Source organism: Syngnathoides biaculeatus, chromosome 8 (genome assembly GCF_019802595.1).
Source record: "Syngnathoides biaculeatus isolate LvHL_M chromosome 8, ASM1980259v1, whole genome shotgun sequence".
Lineage (NCBI taxonomy): Eukaryota > Metazoa > Chordata > Actinopteri > Syngnathiformes > Syngnathidae > Syngnathoides > Syngnathoides biaculeatus.
Genome location: NC_084647.1, coordinates 374,580 through 396,332, shown reverse-complemented (window position 1 = coordinate 396,332; position 21,753 = coordinate 374,580). Strand labels below are relative to the sequence as shown.

Here is a 21,753-nt window from a genome sequence, read left to right as displayed (position 1 = left end):
CATATAACAAACGTGTCATCTTGAACTACCTTGCATCTTCCAAGTCCTGCATTTGGGTCCTACTCTCGTTCCGATGGGACGCGACAACAACTAACATCCATTTTTTTAGCAGCCGAGATAATCCATCCTTTCATCTTCTACCACCGATTCTGTTAACTGTTAAACTGGAGTTTATTTCAGATGGAGTACCTGGAAAAAGATCTGCTTTGTTGAATGTGGCGCCAAGCCCCGCAACCATGATCAACTATTAAAAACATTTTTTTTACTTTTAGAATATAGGTTTATATGGTGCAGTTGTAGCCTTCCGAAGTATTTTCTGTGAAACTTGGTGTACATATATACACATTGATTTTCTTGATCCAATTTCACACATTGAAACTCCAATTTTAAGCATTTCATCACATCGTTGATGGATAAAGTTGTTGGGACTCTTCTTAAAAAAACTTCAACGATCAGTGACAATGACAATTAACAGTGAATTAATACTTACCACATACAAATCTGGCATTTATTTATTTTCATGGTTTCACAGAATTACTAAAATACTCATGAAAGTGGCTTCAGTAAAAATATCCCAGAAGCCTTTTCAGAATGCACTTACAGAAGCACAATGCTTTCCACCAACCCATTGTGTATGTTCCAGCTTGCTCTGCTGAAAGTAATGTTGCAACAGCAAGTGCACCCAAATTGAACATTTGACATTGTTGACATAACAAACGATGCATTGAAAAATTAAAGGTGCAAGTGGAGTAATGTCAGTGTGACAACAGCAGGAGATTTAGGACATGTACAATAAATGACATGGAGAAAATAATGGAGAATTTAAATGCGGTGTTACGATATCCCCAGCGACGCAAAACACTTTAAATAATCTAAAATGTGCGAAGGATCAAGATTTCCATTCTCTTGAATATCCCAAGTTGAGCAAAATAAAAACTGAGCACTCCTCCAAACACACCCTACGTTCCAGTGTGTGCCGCTAACGCTGTGTGTTTGTGTGTCCGCAGCTGTGATACAAGAATATAAACCATGCATTATTAAGAGAGACCTTGCGTTTTTCACTGTGCAGTATTTTTAGAGCATGTAACAGTATATATCTCAAAACGGCCAGCTCTCTCACAAATGAGTGTAGTATGACTACATCATCTAAAAGAACCCGTTCACGTGAATGTAGACCTCAGGGCTGATTCCTGAAATGAATCTCAAAGCAGTCAACAATTGGGTAAACAAATATTTTAAAAATCTCCTTTCAATGAACAGATTCTGTCATTCAGTCAAAAATCTGAAATGCAGTAATCCTCCATTCAGTGGGGCCCGCAAGGGACCTTAGTACAGGTCAGGTTAGGGACAGAATCTCAGGTAACGCTTTTTCCTCTGAATTAAAAATCTGTACTCCTGTATGGAGGTCATGAAACTCGGTGTTGGGTGCGGCATTGCCAAACAGGTTATGCTTGAAAGCAAGACTTTTTTTTTTCTCCACACTCAATCGGCAAACAGTTTATGAATGCCATACAAATGAGGATGAATTCTTAGATATTCTTAGACATTTAGCAACTTCTCTATTGTTTTTATTGTAAGAGATAAGAATGCAGATACCGTATGTCAGACAAGCAATGCCAGAATTTCATTATTCATTCCTTGTTATTGCTATTCCAAAATGTTTTTAAAAAATTTCAAGTTTTGTCAGTTATCTCAGTGACCCTTGGGTTTCATTGTCCCTTTAATGAAGATCTACTAGAAATTTACCCGGAAGCCCCATCCACGTTTAGCACTGTTTCACTTTTATTCAGGCAAGGCAAAAACCTATGAAAAATACCCCAAAATAATTAAAATTAGTCTTATCTCAACTTCACTTAGCATGAAATCTTATTGATATACTTCAGTGGTTTTCCAACTAGGGGGCGTGTCATGATGACAGCGTGGGTATGGATTTCTGCCCCCCCCCCTGAAAAATTTTCAATTCCCCATGGTTCCTAATTTTAAGCGCTATCACCTGCCTGCTTTACAACTTTCAGTGCTAGCCCATAAATCCCCCCGTCAAAGAAAATTTCAAGTGGCATGGGAGAGTTGATCTCCAATAGGGGAGCGTGCCCCAAAAAGTTTGAAAACCACTAATGTACACAAAGTTGATATGCTGTACATATTCACAGGTAGCCATGATTTCTTCTGTTGTAGAAATGGAAACAGGGAATATACAGGTTTAGTATACCCTTTGTCATCTCATGGAAGACCATTTAATAATCCTGCCTTTCAGCATACTTCTGTCACTATACATAGATGGGGGGGAAAAGGTATAGCTGTAATAAATAGTATCTTTCTGTTAAATTAAGTTACTGTAAATGAGGGCACCATTGCCAACTACTGAGCACATCTGGCTCACAGTTCTGAGGACCAGGGTTCAAATCTCAATCTCGGCCCCGCCTGTGTGGAGTTTGCATGTTCTCCCCATGCCTTTTTCCAGGTACTCGGGTTTTCTCCCATCTACGAAAAGATGCCAAGAAGGTTAATTGGAGACTCCAAATCGTCCATTGGTGTGAATATGAGTGGAAACAATTGTTTATATGTGCCTGTGATTGGCTCGCAACCAGTTCAAAATGTTACTCTGCCCCTTGCCCAAAGATAGCTCCAGAAAGAAAGAAAAAAAATAGATGGTTGGATTGGGTGAGATTTAATAATTTCTGACAGAACTTGTGATGACCTCTCACACCACGCTATTGGGGCTAAGCATCAATATGCATTTTTTTTCAAATAGTGGGAGGAAATCTAAATATATAAGACATTTATTTTCTTCCAAGTGCATTGACAACATGCCACTGGGAAATGTATTTGCAGTAGTTACCTGAGATGGATTTGAGACAAAGATGAAGATCACGACGGCAACAACAGTGAAATTGGACTTTGACAGACACACAGAGGAAAAAGTAGCGGGGAATTATGGACAAAGAATCAATGTTTAGTCATAGGTGTCACATTGCCTGCGATAAAATAAGGCTCCTGGTAGATGCAGGAGAAAGACAGGACATTCAATGATCTGACACAATGATGGGAGGGCTATTTGTTGCTGTGAATCTCAGAGAGAACCATCGATTCACATATTGAACATAAACATGCAATTATTGGTTCATGTCGGGCGGCATGGTGGTTGACCAGTTTGCGCATCTGCCTCACAATTCTGAGAACCAGGGTTCAAATCTGGGCCAGCCTCTGTTGAGTTTGTGAGTTCTCCCCATGCCTGCATGGGTCTTCTCCGGCCACTTCGCCTTCCTCCCACATCCCAAAAACATCCATGGAAAGTTAAGGGTAGATCCTAAATTGCCCTTAAATGTTACTGTGAGTGTGACTGGTTGTTTCTGTGAGCCCTGCGATTGGCTGGGAACCAATTCAGAGTGTAGGCCTCCTCCTGCCTGGGATAGGCTTCAGCACATTCGCAACTCTTGTGAGGACAAGCGGCTCAGAAAATGCATAGATGGTTCATATCTTCTTTTCATACTCATAAGTACAAGAAGTTCAATGGTCAGCTATTGTGTGGCTCGAAGTTACACTGTGGTTCCTATCTGCTGATGATATTATGAATAAGAATAATGAAATAATTATTGTTGCAAAAAATAAACTATTGACAATCAGATGTTTATACCTCGAACTGTCCTGTTATTTCTGTATGTACAAGTAATGTAGCTTTACTTATTCTTTTCTTAATTTCAACTCAATAGACTTACCTTGTACGATGAGATACACCAATGAAGGCTTCGGCTGCTGCTTCGTTTGTATGGAGCATGTGTACGATCCTTCATCATAAACATCGACCTACGCAGTAATGCAGAATGTTAAAATTCACATTTAATACTCATATTTTATAATCACAAAGAACATCGTGATGGACATACCGTGCGTCTCCTGTGAAAACCATTTGATTGAAATGACCCGCAGTTATTCATGTAAATGTGATGCTATATTATGTCTTCCTCAGTGGAATGTGTGCCAGTGCAGTTCCACAACACACGATTTTAATTTAACTGACTAAATCTACCACAATGTAAGATGACAGTGTTCTTATTTCATTAAATTTCATTACACACAATCTAATGTTTAAATAACCATGACCAGGATAACTTAAACAAAAAACAAAACGCACTTAGCAGATGCAGAACTCCAGAAATCGTCTTCCGTCTCACAATAATAAATGTATTCTACATCAGAATCTCATTTTTTCTTGGAAGTGTGGGGAGGGAGGAGTTGACTAAGTGGACTGATGCTGTTAGTAAACACACATACTGTCCATATCAGTGGCGTTTTTTTTGAATGGTTGGGGGGGGGGGCATCCAAAAATGATTTGTTGATAGGTGGCGCAGAAAAGAAATTTTGGTCTCTGTAAAAGAAATTACTTAGTGAATGCCATCATGGACTGTCGCTGACAGTTTTACGACCGGGCTGAGGGTTTCACAACTTTTAATGCAATAATGTACTATAGAGTCACATGGACAACAATTATGGATAAAACAACTTCACACAGATAGTGTTCCGCTACATGATCGTTGCATACTGCAATGGATGATGCAATTTGCTGGGCATGAGGAAGAACTAATCTTAATGTATCTGTAAAACATCTTCGCGACGTGATTCGCCCAGATAAGATTCATTCCTAATAATACAAACCAATGTCATGGCAGCTAGCTACCAGAGATTCACCCAGTGGCCAATGCAATGTTGTTGATTTTCAAAATACTGTTTAATGAAAGTGAAACAAATAATTCCATAAATAGTTATAATAATGTGAATATTAATAGCGGTTATGTCTTTTTCGACACCATTTATTGTGTCTTAGCTTCTTTTATTTTGGTCTCGTCAGAGGAATATTTCAGTAAATGACTTCACAAGCATTCTGGCATAAACAGACAAGTTAGTTTAACATGACAAAAATTATGCAGGAGGTAGAACAATGCCTTCTTTCATTTACAGTGTCAAAAATAAATTCTAGTTTTTTTTCCATTGTAAGAAAATAGATCAATTTGATTGTCAGTGATGGAATAGATCAGATGTTACCCGTGCAGTGGTTTTCAAATTAGGGGGTGCGCCCCCTATGGGGAGTGGGGTGGGTTGGGGTCATGGTGTTATAACAGAGGGGGTCCAGGGCTACAATGAACACTTTTCATTGTTAAATTACACCCAGCAGATGGAGTTAATTTAATAAAGCTCATACCACCCATTGAAATGATGTTAAATGAAATGTGAAAGGCATTAAATTCTAGCAGAAAGGGTTTTTTTTGCTTGTTTTTTTTTTAAAGATTTTTGTTTATTCTTAGTGGCTTGATAAACTCACTAGTGCAATTTTTCATTCGTTAAAGGTCAAAGTGACCACTGCAGTGATTAATGATTATTGCAAGCTAAGACTTTGCATATTTGTAGAAAAATTGTGTATGTGTGAGGGGACAATTTCATCTCCAAAAGGGGGTCGTTGCAAAAAACGTTTGGGAACCACTGTGCTGGAGTAATAATTAAGGAAAGCATATTCTAGAGTCACAATTAAGGAGCGTATATTCCAATAATTGCGGTATGGTGGATCAGCTGGTAAAGTGTTGGGCTCACAGTTCTGAGGTCCTGGGTTCAATCCCAGACCCGCCTCTGTGGAGTTTGCATGTTCTCCCTGCGCCTGCTTGGGTTTCCTCCGGGCACTCCGGTTTCCTCCCACATCCCGAAAACATGCAACATTAATTGGACACTCTAAATTGTCCCTGGGTGTGATTGTGAGTGCAGCTGTTTGTTTCGATGTGCCCTGCGATTGGCTGGCAACAACTTCAGGGTGCGACCCTTGTGAGGATAAGCGGAAAAGAAAATGGATGGATGGATATTCTAATAATGGAAATCATCTTTATTTTTCCAAGAATGTAAAAAACACACAAATGATTTGTCTCCGGTACTTGGAGGCCCTGGAGTATGACAAGAGGCAATCAATTGAGAGAGAATACATTTGAGACATAAAGAGAGCAATAAAAGGGTAATAGTAATCAAGCAACGATGGTACATTTTTTTGACAATTGGACAAAGCTTGTAATTGTAATAATAAAATAATAAATAAATGAACAAATGAACAAAATAAATCAATGATTCATTAAATAATAAAAGTATGATTGTAACTTAGCTGTTTAAGACAAGAGGAAAGAAGCTGTTGGAATGTCTGCTTGTGTTAGTTTGCAATGTGCGGCAGCGCCTACCCAAGGGAAGGAGCTGGAAAAGCTGGTGTCCAGGGTGTGGACGTACAACAGGATTTTGGAGGCTTTTGTCTTAGATCTGGCAGGGCGCAAGTCTTCGAGGGCAGGTAGGGGTGTACCAGCAATCTTTTCAGCAGTTTGAATTGTCCATTGCAGTCGGAGTTTTGTCCTTTGCAATCAGAGTTTGTATTTTTGTGTCGCAGCACCAAACCAGACTGTGATGGAGGTGCATAGTACTGATTTGATGATAGCAGTGTAGAACTGTCCGAACATCTCCCATGGCAGGCCTTGCTTCCTCAGAAGCCGCAGGAAGTCCATCCTCTGGTAGGACTTTTTGAGGATGGAGTTGATGTTTATCTCCCACTTCAGGTCCTGAGAGACTGTAATTCCCAGGAACTTGAAGAGCTTAACAGGTGACACAAAGCTGTTGGACAGTGTGAAGCACAGCTGTGTTGAAGGTTGCCTCCTAAAGTCCACAATCATCTCTATTGTCTTTAGAGTGTTCAACGCCAGGTTATTGCCCACACGACAGCTCCTGCCTCTCCACTTCCTGTCGATATGCAGACTTGTCACTGTCTTCGATGAGGCCATTGACCCTAGTGTCATATGCAAAGTTCAGTTGTTGGAGATGAGAGAGAAGAGCAGCAGAGAGAGGACACAACATTGGGGTGCCCTGGTGCTGATGGTGGATGAGGTGGTGTACCCCAGCCTCATCTGCTGTGTCCTGCCAGTCATGAAGCTGTAAATCCACTGGCATGTGGCAAGCGAGACGCTGACCTGGAGAAGCTTGGAGGAGTGGAGTTGAACGCATAGCTGGAGTGCACAAACAGGATCCTCGCTTAGGTCCTCACACTGTTGAGGTGATCTAGGTGAGGTGCAGTCCTATGATGGCGACAGGCCTGTAGACATTCAGACCCGATTGCAGGTTTCTTGGCCACGGGGATGATGGTGGAGTTTTTGAAGCAGGATGGTACATCACACACTTCCAGAGACCCGTGGAAGATCTTTGTGTAGACCAGAGCAAGTTGGTCCACGCAGATTTTGAGGCAGGACGGGGACACAAGCTCTGGGCCCACCACCTTGTTAACCTTTTGTTGTTTGAAGATGTGTCTCACATCCTGTTCGTGGATGGTCAACGTAGAAATCAGAGATGTTGAAGTGGTCAGTGGTGCGGCATGGTGGGGGTGGGGTTTGAAAGTGTTCATTTGAGATTCTGTACTAGAAGCTGATCAAGTAGTCAGCTAAGATACTAATTGAACCTTCATGTATGATTGGTTTTGAATACAAATTTTGAACTTTGATATAAATTAGAATGGTATGAAGAAGCATACAGGGCATATTCAAATCTGGATAAATTATGCAACCAGCTATGCAGTATATACACACAAGCCTCCTTTACACAGCCATGCATATTATCTCTTCTATATGGTCACGTCTTGTGTTATTATTACCTTTTGAATGCGCAGGCTATACTCAAGTTGTCCTTTGGTAACCAGATCGACCCTGGGGTCCAAAGACCACTTGTCCTCACCAGCAAAAATGATGTTTGATCGATTGAGCCAGGCCACCTTGGAGGCTTTGTCATCCACGTAACACCTGTCGACCCATTAAGAGAAAGTGAGGAAAGGGAACAGAAATGGATATTGTAGAATATTGTACTAAAACTGAGCATACAAAGAACTACATGGCATGATCTTCTTAGATACAGAAAGGTGACAGATTATTTTGCGTATATGCTGAACTTGCATGCAGAGTGAAAACATTCCTATGCATTTTTCTGCAAATGAGGCTCAATGACACATCATTGTGGGTGCTAAATAAAAACAAAAATAGGAGCTTTGTCCTTAATGTGCAAACAGTATGGCAGAAACAATGGTGAAATGACATTGGTAACGTTGCATACCTCGTGCTTCTGACAGACTATATTGACAAAATATTTAATTTCATCTATTCTTTACATGGCAAAAAAAAAATCCATGTTATGATAGTGTCATCATACAGTCTTATAACTAAAACATTATTGTGTAAATAATCAATCAATCAATTTTTAAAAGGTGGACTGTAGTACAAAACAACCAAGGAACACAATTGTCCCGCATTTATTTGCTGTCGTTGAACACAGCTCATGCACACGGGCTGCTGCGATGTGCCTGTCGAATGTAAATAAGAATGGTGGTTGCTAAATGAGGCTTTCATCCACAACATATGTAGGCTTGTAAGTATATTTGTGTGTACAGACTGATTTTTGTCCTTGAAGTATGTAACAAAATCCGGCACACTTGAGTGAAAATTTGTTTGAAAATTGTTCTTTGACGCCAGAATAAACATTCTCAGTTACTTTCATCAGGCAGAAACAAAGTTTTGTTCACGATCCACCAAAATATAATCTAGCTCATGAACTTTCTGTCATTGAACTCGTTCAGATACAACACTGTCCGCTATTATATCCACACATCATTTTGGAAAATTAATTTCCCATTTAAAAATGACAAGGGGAAGATTACACTATAAAATATGTCCCCCAGTGTGAATATAGGACTACGATGATGTGACAAAATATCAAAGGAATAGTCCATTGAAATTATCCATTCTCTGAAGGTGGTTATTTTATTTATTTATTTTTTTCTTCTGCTCTTGAGTTGAATAAGAGTTGGCATATTATTTCTTTGCTGGACTGGATTTTGACAGCATAATAATAAAAACGAGAATGTGTTTGGTTACCCTAAACAGAGTAGTACCACAACTATCACAGAATAAATACTGTATATTACTTCTCCATCTCATTCTAATTATCATGTGCCTCTTTTCGAGATTGTATTCTTGTAGTCTCTCACAGAGATTCACTCATTATTTAACACCATCATTCCGCGTCTGTCTGAAGAATACATTTTTATTAATAGGGCCTATTCCTATATGCACTAGAAAGGACACGTTCTTTTCTCTGCTCCCTGTTTGGCACTCTCACAGCATTACGTCAAGGAAGAATAAGTGTGGATCTTGCATGTCCCATGAATAAATAAAAAAAGGAAGATGTCAGAAGCAATGAGGATGCATATTAACTGTAATGAAAATCAACACCAGATTTACATGCAAATTTCAGTCACTCCCTCTACTTCAGAGAGCTCTGCAGGCTGCTTTTTAAAATGAAGAGGAGAGAATACAAGGGAAGTGGAGTGAAACTGTTTTTGGGAGCTTGTTAAGGGCTTCTGACCACAGCATGAAGGTCTTCTGAGGACCCGGTTTCAATCCCGGCCCGTCTGTGTGGAGTTTGCAAGTTCTCCCCGTGCCTGCGTGGGGTTTCTCTGGGCACTCCGGTTTCCTCCCGAATCCCAAAAAGATCCAACATTGATTGGACACTCTAAATTTCCCCTAGGTGTGATTGTGAGTGAGACTGTTTGTCCCGCCACCTGCCCTTTGACAGCTGGGATAGGCTCCAGCACTCCCCGCGACCCTTGTGAGGATAAGCGGCAAAGAAAATGGTTGGATATATATAGGTTTTTTAAAATTCTATAATATTACAAGGTTTGTGGCAAGCTTTGTTTGGTATGTTATGTACAGACGCTCCTCTACTAAAAATTTTTGTGAATTTTTTGAGTTTAGCGCACTCTCCGTAGTCTTACGTTTGCCACTCCGTCCACTGCTTACATGGCGCAAACGACAGACTGAATGTGCCTTGTCTCCTCCCAGTTCATCGCGTGTTACCCTTGTGTTAGGACGTCATATCTGTGATCTCTGTGTTTCATATACATTGTTTTGGGTATTTGTAACCCCAAGCAAATATGGTTGGTCAAAAGCGAAAGTCTCCAAGTGATAGTGGTCGCCAAAAAAACCGGCAAGCCATCTCATTTGAAACAAAGGTGGCTATAGCTAGTTTTCGACCACGTGACCTCATCCAGGCAGACGGCCATGTTTGATGGGTTCACTCTACTCACGTGCCATTCACTCTCTATCACTTTTGCATACAGACCGGAGTAACACAAATGTTCGTACGACTGTTAAAAGTGATGCATGATGGCTAAAAAGTCTTTGGAAAGTTAACGGGCTCATTGGACATTGTTTCAAGAAACTGTTACGACAAGAAGTGTGCGACAATATCAATATGCCATAGAGAAACACAAATGGAGTAAGAATTTCGAAATGTAGGCGGCGGTAACCTATCCACACATCAACTATCTCCTGTTCTCGACAAGTGGTTATACCATGGACCAACTAAAGAATTACAATGGTCTTGAGGCCTACAACCAAAATTCATCAATGGCTGGGTTTGTGATGCGACGGTATCCATTGTAAGCAACCGGTGTCTCCACACTGCTAAAGTTGGTGTACTGCACAATGCAATTTAAATACTGTATGTAGCCTGAGGCTACTTAATCTCTGAGTGAAGTATTCATTCACGTAAATACAGTCAGCATTGTGTTAAATTATGTTGATTGTACAAATGTAAGAAGTGTAGATTATTATTTTTGTTTTTGCAAACGTGTACATAACGACCACTTTGGAGGGATGAGAAAAGCAAGTGCAAACCGAGTACCTGAAACGATTAAATAAAGATTAAGACACATTCATTATAGAGCACTGGGGGATTCAGTTCAGTTTTAGTTGCTTTTGTGGGCTGACAGAAAATACAGATTTTGCAAGACATGCATTGCATTCACACACGAGTATTTTGTAGGCCCTTTGCGCTAAAGAATACTTCTCCTTCACAGAACTTAGTTATTGCTATGTGGTTGTGAAATTCTAAAAGGTATCCAATACCTACCAAGAACAAAATGCTCCGACCAAACTCTGACATGAGGGAATGATTTGGCTGGTAGATTGGCTCTGCTTATACGAGACAGCTACAGTTATCGCCGTTTGGTTGATAACTGCTCAGTTTTCTTGCATTAGTTCTTGATTACAGCGGGGAGTCAAAAGAAAGACCCTTTACAACGACCACTTTCGTTTAACATAGCAGTGGACCCCCATTCATATGCCTTTCTAAAATGATTTCTGCTTAGTTACGGTTTGTTTACTCAAATTCACTCATCCAAAATGGTGACCGCTTCCTAAACCGGAAGATGTGTGACGTCAGTCAAAAACGATCTATTATCAAGAAAATTGATGCTGGTGAAAAACATGTGAACGTTGCACATTTCTTCCAAATGCCTCCCTCAACCATCAATACCATTTATAAGCAGAAAGATCGCATATTAGAGTATGAACGGTCACACATTACTGGAACATACAGTCACAAATTACATTCACACACAGGATTCACATTACGTCCAGCCGTTCAGAGGGTAACTAGAATGGAAGTTGAGAAGTGTCTGTATATATATATATATTTAAGAAATCCTATGAAGGATGCAGCAATCGATCATGTCTCCCTCCCTACATTATAGCATTATATCTTTTTTTTAATTCTTTTTTGTTCAGGGTCACAACGATGGTGAAAAAAACAAGACACCACTACTACGTACAAACACTAAATTCCATTGCAAAGCAGATGACTTGGAGTAAATTCGAATATAAATTTATGAAAGTCAGCAGTGTCATTGACCACATTACTAATGCCTGACATTTTTTCTATGAAAATCATATGTACAATGAAATTCCTTGGATTTGTTTGATAAATCCTTTGCAACATATAAAATAAGACATTTTACTGCGTGTATATTTTTTTTTACAGCAGATGCATTTACGTCAAACAGCTAACAAGCTGCTTCATCACCACTCCAAAATCCATTTACAATGAGTCACAAATACCTTTGTAGTTAATTCTGTTTTACTTGTCAAGTCATGATAAACACCATGCCACCTGGTTTTCATCTATTTCATAACTTTAGGTACTCCTCAAAACCTCCTAAATCCCTGCCCATTTTACCTGTTGTGCATTTTATCAAATGCATCCGTTTACAGCAGCATGGAGCAGAAATAAACCAAGGTATACTGCATAGAAATGAAACAGAATTCACTCTGCTACTTTGTCCATCAGATGTCTGTCTCCCACCTGCTCTCTTGTCTGAATTTATGCCATTAAAGACACACTCTACAAGGGGATTAAATGAATACACATGAAATATGTAGAAGTCCCTACTTGCTAGTGATAATGAGGAACCTGCAGGAAAGCAGAGAAGGCCATCACCCTTGTCAGAGCGCCGGTAGTTGTCGCACTCGCTTCCTTCAAACAGACTAACTGTCAAGGTCTGTCACAATAAGGCTGGCTTTCTCAGACTGCAACAATGAATACATAAAGAAAAGCTTGACCTATTTAAGGGATTCAGCAGTTTGCTTCAAAACAACAGGATTTAATCGTAAAAATGCTTATTAAAAATTTTATCTCCAATAGGAGGCTGCTGCTGCTGCAATAAAGTTTGGGAACCACTGCCATGGAACCAGGGCGGCACGGTGGTTAAGGTGGAAAGCGTTCGCCTTACAGTTCTGAGGCCCCGGGTTCAATCCCAGCCCTCCCTGTGTGGAGCTTGCATGTTCTCCCCATGCCTGTGTGGGTTTTCTCCTGGCACTCTGGTTTCCTCCCACATCACAAAAAAACATGCAACATTAAATGGAAACTGTAAGTTTCCCCTAAGTGTGATTGGGAATGCGGCTTGTTGTCTCGATGTATCCTGCAATTGGCTGGCAACCAGTTCAGGGTGTACCCTCCCTCCTCCCCGTTGACAGCTGGGTTATGCTCCAGAACTTCCGTAACCCTTGTGAAGCGGCTAAGAAAATGGATAAATGGCTAGATGGATGCACTAGAACCAAATGGGGACTCAGTTTTCACAATTCAAGAATATTTTGAGAAAGAATACAACAGCAACCTTAAGACCTTAGACAGTGAGCCACTCTGCATTCCACTAAATAAAAAAAATGAAAGCTGTGAAAAAGTTCACTCGAACAAGTAGTCACTTATGATATACAGCAGGGGTCGGGAACCTATGGCTATACCTGGGTCTTTTGGTGGTTGCATATGTCTCGCAGAGCCCTCATAACTGTCAAGGACGAGACTCGGGGGTGGACCGAAATGCACGACTCAGGTGAGAGGTAAGCAGTGCGGAATAAGCCTTTATTCGTTCCAATGTCGGTTACCAGGGAGTCAGTCCAAACAAGCAGCAAGATCAGTAACGGCAGGCTTACGGGGTAGGTCGGGAGACAGGCGTTGGTCGGTACACGGGAGGTAGACGTCAGGAGTACGGTAGTGCGGGAACGAGGCATGAGAGGCAACGATCTAGCAGAGTCTCTGTCGTCCCCCGGGTCTGGTACTGGACCCCCCTCCCTCTGCGGCGGGAAGACAGCAACCGGCGCACGGTGTACACCAACCCACCGTCGACCATGCGGGGGGGCGGGGGGGACTTGAGCGGAGGAGCCAGCGACGACGTGCGATTCGGGTGAAGTCTGCTGACGTGGAACGTAGGGTGCACCCTCATCGACCTGGGCAGTTTCAACGAGACGGCGACCGGGTTAATAACCTTGGAAACAGGGAACGGGCCAACGAACCTGGGAGCAAGTTTGCGGGATTCCGTCCGCAGCGGGAGATCTTTGCTGGAAAGCCACACTCACTGTCCCACCCTGAGCTGTGGTGCGGCCCTCCTCTTGCGGTCTGCTGCGGTCTTGTAGGCGCTGCTCATGCGCAGCAGTGTCCTCCGAGCTGCTTCCCAGGTCCGTTTGCAGCGTCGCACCACGGCCAGGGCCGATGGAACTGTGGATTCTGTGACCAGTGGAGGAAACAGGGACGGAGGATACCCATGCACGACATGGAGTGGAGCCATACCTGTTGAAGCGGAGGGTAGAGAATTGTGGGCATACTCCCACCCACTTGATGTGCTGGCTCCACGTGCTCTGGTCCCTGGATACCAGACATCGAAGGCCGGTCTCTAATTCCTGGTTAATCCTCTCAGTCTGGCCATTAGACTCTGGGTGATGACCCGATGTCCGACTTGCTGAAGCGCCGATGAGGTTGCAGAACTCCTTCCAGAAACGGGCGCTGAATTGCGGACCCCTGTCCGAAACGATGTCCTGGGGTAGACCGTGGTAACGGACGACCTCGTCTAATACCAACTGGGCTGTCTGCTTGGCCGACGGGATCTTCGGGAGCGGCACGAAGTGGACCATCTTGGAGAAACGGTCCACTATGGACAGCACCACTGTGTTCCCTTGTGAAGGCGGCAGGCCGGTAACGAAGTCCATCGCGATGTGTGACCACGGACGGAAGGGGATGGACAGGGGTTGCAACTCACCAACGGGCCGTAGGCGGGAAGTTTTATTGGCAGCACACACCGGGCAGGCGTTGACGAACTCCCTTACATCCTTGCTGAGGTTAGGCCACCAGAACCTTTGTTCGACCACTGACCGTATCTTCGCCATACCCGGGTGGCAGACCGTCTTGTTGGTATGGGCCCAGTTGATGACGTCTCCCCGCAGAGATGGGATGACGAAAAGACGGCCTGACGGACAATCCGCGGGTGGCGGTGTCTCTTCCAGGGCCTCCTTCACCCGCGACTCGATCGACCAGGTGAACCCGGACACGAAGCACCCCGCTGGCAGGATAGTAGCGGTGTCTGAATCAGTGCGCCCTCCCTCGTGGATCCGCGAGAGTGCATCTGGCTTGCCGTTTTTGGAGCCTGGGCGGTAAAACACCTTAAAGTGGAAGCGGGTGAAAAATAGAGCCCACCTGGCCTGACGGGCGTTCAACCTCTTCGCGGACTTCAGGTATTCAAGGTTCTTATGGTCCGTGAAGACAATGAACGGTACTTGCGAGCCCTCCAGCCAGTGCCGCCACTCCTCCAACGCGCTCTTGACCGCCAGCAGTTCCTTATCTCCCACGTCGTAGTTCCTCTCTGCCGGGGTCAACTTTCTAGACAGGAATGCGCATGGGTGAATCCTTCCATCCCTGGGACTCCTCTGCGACAAGACTGCTCCGATTCCTGAATTCGATGCATCCACCTCCACCACAAACTGGTTATCGGGATCCGGAATAATGAGAACGGGCGCAGTAGTGAAACTTGCCTTGAGCCTGCCGAAGGCCTCCTGGCAGGTCCCGGACCAGTCGAAGGTGGTATTTGGCGAAGTGAGCGAATGCAGAGGAGCGGCCATGGAACTGAAGTTCCTTATGAATTTCCTATAGAAATTGGCAAATCCCAAGAACCTCTGCACGTCCCTCCTGTTGGTGGGGGTAGGCCACCGCAGCCCCCGCGTCGACCTTCCCGGGATCCATCCGTATCTCTCCCTCAGCCAGGACGAAGCCCAGGAAGGACACGGATGCCTGATGGAACTCACACTTATCCATATTCACGTATAATTGGTGCTGCTGCAGACGCCGGAGCACCTCTCGGACTTGTTGAATGTGAGAGGCTAGGTCTGCTGAAAAGATGAGAATGTCATCCAGGTAAACAAAGACAGATCTGTTCAGGAACTCCCGGAGCACGTTGTTAATGAAGTTCTGAAAGACGGCCGGAGCGTTTGTCAGTCCAAAGGGCATCACAAGATACTCATAGTGCCCTGTGGGGGTGTTGAACGCCGTCTTCCACTCATCCCCTTCCCGAATCCGCACCAGATGGTAAGCGCTGCGCAAGTCGAGCTTGGTGAAGATCCGGGCTCCCTGGAGGAGTTCGAATGCTGTAGAGATAAGCGGCAAAGGGTATCTGTTCTTGACTGTGATGTCGTTCAGTCCTCGGTAGTCGATGCAGGGTCGCAGCGTGGAGTCCTTCTTCTTGACAAAAAAAAACCCCGCACCGGCTGGTGAAGATGAGGGGCGAATGAGTCCGGCTGCCAGCGAGTCCTCGATGTAGTCCCTCATGGCTTGATGCTCTGGTCCTGTTAAAGAGAACAGTTTCCCTCTGGTAGGAAAGGTGCCTGGCAGGAGATCAATTGCGCAGTCATATGACCGATGTGGCGGTAGAGACTTTGCCTTAGATTCAGAGAAGACCTCCCATAGGTCATGATAGCAGGAGGGCACTGCGGTCAAGTCCAGGGCGGTACCAGGTTCTGTTAGCCGAACCGGCGCGACTTGAATACCCCTGTCTCTCCGGACAGCGAAACAACGACTGAGACAATCCTCACCCCAAGTCTTGATCTGACCCGTGGTCCAATCTATGTGCGGATTATGTTCTTTGAGCCACGGACTGCCCAAGATGATGTCGCTACTACGTGCGTCGAAGACATGAAAGTTAATTCGCTCCGAGTGAGCATCCGGAAAGCTCATACGTAGCGTCTGAGTACGATGTGTAACCCGACAAAGGAACTTGCCGTTGGCGGCATAGGCGTGACGAAACCGTTGCGTGGGGAAGGTTGCCGCCCCCAGCTCCTCGACCACGCGGGGATTTATCAGGTTTGCTTCCGACCCAGAATCTATGAAAGCCGTCACAGAGCATGAACGGGAGTCCGTTCCCAAGGTGAGGTGAAGAAGGGACCTCCCTGACCCCGTCGCGGTGTACCGCACACTCACCGGAGTAGCGATCCTGATGTCAGAATGCCCTGGTCGAGTCGGGCAACGGGCGATCAAGTGTCCCAAACGCCCGGAGTAAAAACAGCGTCCCTCTCGTCGCCGACGTAAGCGCTCCTCCGCTGAGCTGCCAAGCCCCTCCACTTGCATGGCTTCCGGTGAAGCTGACAACACGGGTGGCCGGGAAGCGGAAACAACCGGACTGCGACTCTCCCTCTCCTCCTCCCTCAGGCCCTCCATCTGTCTCTGCACGGTGAGTCATACCCTGGAGAGCAGCCTCTTGCTCACCCAGGCGTTTGCCCTGCACTTGCAGCGCACGGCGAATGGCTTCTGAGTCGGCTGGGTCCATGTTCTTGGCTAGATCGTTCTGTCAAGGACGAGACTCGGGGGTGGACCCAAATGCACGACTCAGGTGAGAGGTAAGCAGTGCGGAATAAGCCTTTATTCGTTCCAATGTCGGTTACCAGGGAGTCAGTCCAAACAAGCAGCAAGATCAGTAACGGCAGGCTTACGGGGTAGGTCGGGAGACAGGCGTTGGTCGGTACACGGGAGGTAGACGTCAGGAGTACGGTAGTGTGGGAACGAGGCATGAGAGGCAACGATCTAGCAGAGTCTCTGTCGTCCCCCGGGTCCTATATGTACTGGGTCTAATCGGAGGTCATGAGGCGCAGGTGTGACCCTTCCGATTAGACGGCCACGCCCAGCCCTGGCTGGAATCCAGGATCATGACAATAACGACATACTGTACATGTGATTTCTGTCGTGCAGGCAACGCACATAACGCAGAGATAATTTGTCCTAGTGGGGTTGTCGTAGTTTAGTGTGGCAGTCGATGTGCACAGGCGCAGAAGGGTCAAACGCCGATCATGTCAGAACAACTAATCATGGAAACGCTTTTGACAAAGGTCGCTAAAAGAAAAAAAGATGAGAAGTACCGAAGTTTTCAACAAGAATGGACAGCCTTTGTGGACGGGAAGGGTTCTGCTGTGTGTTTAAATTCGCTTATGGGGAGTATGCTAAAGTGTTCTTACTCGATGCTGCCAATAAACATTTTGACAACTTTGCATAAAGACAAGATAATCAACTGGATAAAAGTCATGCCTTTGTCGGCAAGAACTGTTCACCATTGTACCGTCACGATGGCAAATCTAATTGAATTACGTACACGATTAATGGATGGAAGTCTCAATGCCTACATGAAGCTTCATCTAAAGCCCAAGTTTGTTTATCATATTAGCATTTTTGTTTAGCATAACCATGAAGCACCAGAAGTTGCATTAATGGTAAGAAGTACTTTTGTCATCATTGGTTAGCAACAGCATAACAATATTATTTAAAATAATTCTGCGACTTATTGTACTCTAAAAGTGTTGGTCTTACATAAATGTGTACATACACTTGTACTTAGTTTTTAAAATACTGTATGGGTCTTTTGAAATTACATTTTAAAATATTTGGCCTTTATGGCTCTCTCAGTCGAAAAGGTTCCTGACGTACAGTATGCTCATAACAACAGCAACAATAACACTCAGGACTAGGGATGTAAATAAACGTCACAGTTCGGTTTTATTACGGCATCAATCTTATGGAATGATAAACAATTAAATTTTCTGGGAAAGCTCACGGTATTGCAGGAAGTCTCATAAATGAGGCGATGCGGCGGAAACAGGACAACTGGAAAACTTGTCTTTTTCATGCTGGCTAAGTCTTTTTCAATAGGTTGCAGTTGTTTTGTGCATTTTTTTTTTTTTTTTTGGTGATGAATTTCCTAGCCACAGCTGATTTTAGATTTTAAAAATCACAAGTGTTTATGTGGTTAAACTTTTCGCCACACCTAGTCAGTTCTTGGCACTGGGAGGCCTATAAGCTTTTAACGATGTGGGCCCAGATAAATCAACTTCAGAAGGCAAAACCTAAATTAGACATCTTATCAAAAAGAACAGATTTTCTACAATAGCTAAAATACATTAACTAAAGTACAATAATAAATTAGACAAATTTCTTGCAAACCAATTTCAGCGCAATAATGAAAAGACAATCATTACAGGCATTCAAGATTGAAATGGCAGCTAGTGATACCGCCAGAGATAAATTCAATATTTTACGATTATAGCAGCGTATAGGCATCTTCGAACAACACAAATCGAAATGACATTTTATTAAAGAGCTAAACATTCTGCAGTTAAATACGCAAATTAAAGACAGTCTTGATGCTCCTCTATCCATGAAAGAATTAGAAAATGCCTTAGAAAATACATAATCAGAACAAGCGCTTTGCACGGTTGCACAGAATCTCCGTCAAATTCATGAGACATTTCTTGCCAATACTAGTGCCTCTATTTTGTAGAAAAGTCAAGGAGATAAACGATGAAGGTCAAATAAGTGGTCATATGAAGACAGCTTCAATTAAATAAGTACTAAAGTCAGGCAAACACCCCACTCTTGCAGCTAATTGCTAATTTATCACTAATTAATGTGTATATGAAGATTATTCAGAATGGCCTCGCAACGAGATTTGAAATTGCTCCCCCGTGGCTAATCCACTATGACCATACAGGTTTTATACAAAGCAGAAGTTCCACAAACAATGTCAGATGTCTATTCAATTTAATAAGTGCTGTAAGAGCCTAAATAGAATCTCTGTTTTTCAAATATTTTCTGTGTGAATAATTAGGGAGTAGTTACAGTGAACTAATTTCAGTAAAGATTTTAATTATGTAGAAAACTTACATTATTCACAAATTGTTTATTATATATACTGTATATGTACTGTGGATGGTGAGCGTATTGCATTCTGTGTTGCTGTCAAAATGTGCATTTGATGTTTGCTATGGTGTTGATGTGGTGTGTGATGCAATGAAACAGAAGAAGAAGGAATTTCAGACATGCAGTGGAAGTATGAACAGTCAAGCAAAATTATTTTTTTTACTCTTCTTTCTTTGTTCTCGCTTCATTCATCCGGATTCGCTGTGCTTTGATTACACAATTTTACAGTGGAAACCTTATTCGATGTAGAAACAAATTTATTTTTTGTTTGCTTTGAAGTCAAGTAAACCGTTTTTCTTCAAACAAAAGACCTGTGTCAGCGGATTACTTGTTTGCAATCTGAACTCAAGCGAGAATGCGTCATGCTTAGCACCAATCAGGAAACGTCAAGCTTGTCACAGCGTAAAAACTCTAAATGCAATTATGTCACGTGACGCAAAAAAAGTGTTTGATAATGTTTACTGAGGTTTCCTATTTACATGACTTTGCCAATTAGGCTTTGGAGTCATTTATATGTTGGATAGGAACTTAACACAATCGCAGAACATGACGTTCAACCACGAATTTGAATACATCAAATCACAGTGTACAGTTTTACCAATGCTATTTGCATCATCAAACCTGTTGGTACCGCTATACCTCCGAATGCTAATCTTAAAGGTATATGCTTTCTAGTGACAGAACACATAATCAATCTGTATGCTGAAGATGTTCTTTGTTTATACGAAGCCGTCATGGCTCCAGGCAGTCTTCAATCTCATTAAAACTAGACAAAATCAACAATACTCTCAATATCAGGAAACTGATGGAATCCTGCAGATCACATATACACATACAGTACATATAGAGCGTTAAAGGGGACCCGTTTTGAACCGGTGTTTATTTTTTTAACTGCTTGTTGACAAATATAGTTGTCACCCAACCAGGTTTATTTGCCGATTCTTGAAAATGTGCACTGTGAACAGTCTGTTCTGCACTTCTGTACACTGTTACATGAGAGTTGGGTTAACTGACATAATGACTGGCCCACACAAAGGTTTGCACATAATATGATCACCTAGGGTAGGTGAAGAGCCAGAGCCACTTTCATGTGAGTCTTTCCACAGGACAACCCTGTCTAAAACAGGGGTGCCCACACCTTTTTGCCCAAGCAGCCAGGTCTCGGGGTGTGCTGAGTATATTTAGGAGTTTTGTATTTAGGAGTAAATAGGAGTGTGTGGAAAAAGAAGCAAGAGACAGACAGTAAATAAGAGGCCAGATTGCTAAAACGCACCTTTACGTGCACATGCACAGTGACACGTCAGAAGAGGCCATGATTTTCAAACTGACTGTCAGTCAATCAACGCGCGAGACCGATGTTTTTTTTTCATTTTTTTTTTTTGGCACATGGTCACGTGATCGACCAAAACTGCCTCAGGGATCAACTAGTCCAGGGGTGGCCAACCCGCAGCTCTCAAGCCACATGCGGCTTTTTGCCTCCTTTCATGCAGCTCTCGCAAATACATGTCAAAGTCCTGTACATGTGCGTGTGCACACGCGGGCTCTGCTTGAGTTCATTTAGGTTGTTACGGGTACTGTGACAAAAAGCTCAGTAGGTGTGTGCTCCTCATTGAGAAGGTGAGACTGGAGAAAAAAAAAGTACGATGGCAAGGGAGAATAGCTTTACTGTTCCGCCACCCAGCTCAACTGTGCAAGGCGAAAAGAAAGAGATAACCCCAAGCAGGATGACCTCGTCTTGTATCGTCTCGTCTCTTGACCACGGTCACGTGTCCGCAGTAGGAAAGGTTAGCAGGGTATTTTTGCAAAACTGGCTTTCGCATTGAATGAAAATAGCTTGAAGTTTCCCTGTTGGATCTTTGGAGAATATGATTTGTCCATATGTTCTCAAAATGTCAGGGAGAAATGCACAATTAAACAAAAATATGTGGACGAATACAGAATGTTTTTACCAGAGTGGGAGAGCTTTTTTTGGGGGGTGGGGGGGGGGTGGGGGGTAAACGCAACTACTCTGCAACTCTGCCTTTTTTTTTCCAGACATCCATCACATTTCACAGCTTCAAATCTTCACTTGCGCTCACTCCATGCACACACACTCACACATCGACCTAGAATTTCCAAAAAGAACTAAACTTCCCAGCCACAAGTTAGCCACTTTGAAAAATCAGGCAGAAAAGCAGATGCAGATTTCTAAAAAAATAATGAAGCGTTTGGAGATGAATGCCTCAATCATATCAAGCGGCTTGGAATAGTTCAAGGGCCAAAAAATTATCAAATTATTAAAAAAAAAATTGTCAGTGATGTTGCTGAAATCTTGTGTCCTGAAAAAAAATCTTAAATAAATGTTAGCCATCCTTCAACTGT

General features: G+C 43.2%; 1 protein-coding gene across 1 annotated transcript in view; it reads right to left on the bottom strand.

Annotated features, from left to right (window-relative positions):
• The window catches only part of lsamp (limbic system associated membrane protein), a 161,676-nt gene that overhangs the window by 57,317 nt on the left and 82,606 nt on the right, over positions 1-21,753 (bottom strand). The window contains exons 2-3 of the mRNA XM_061827933.1: positions 7,658-7,802; positions 3,717-3,804 (exon numbers count right to left, since the gene is read on the bottom strand). Coding sequence (XP_061683917.1) covers positions 3,717-3,804; positions 7,658-7,802 — 233 coding nt within the window. The remainder of the gene's footprint in view (positions 1-3,716; positions 3,805-7,657; positions 7,803-21,753) is intronic.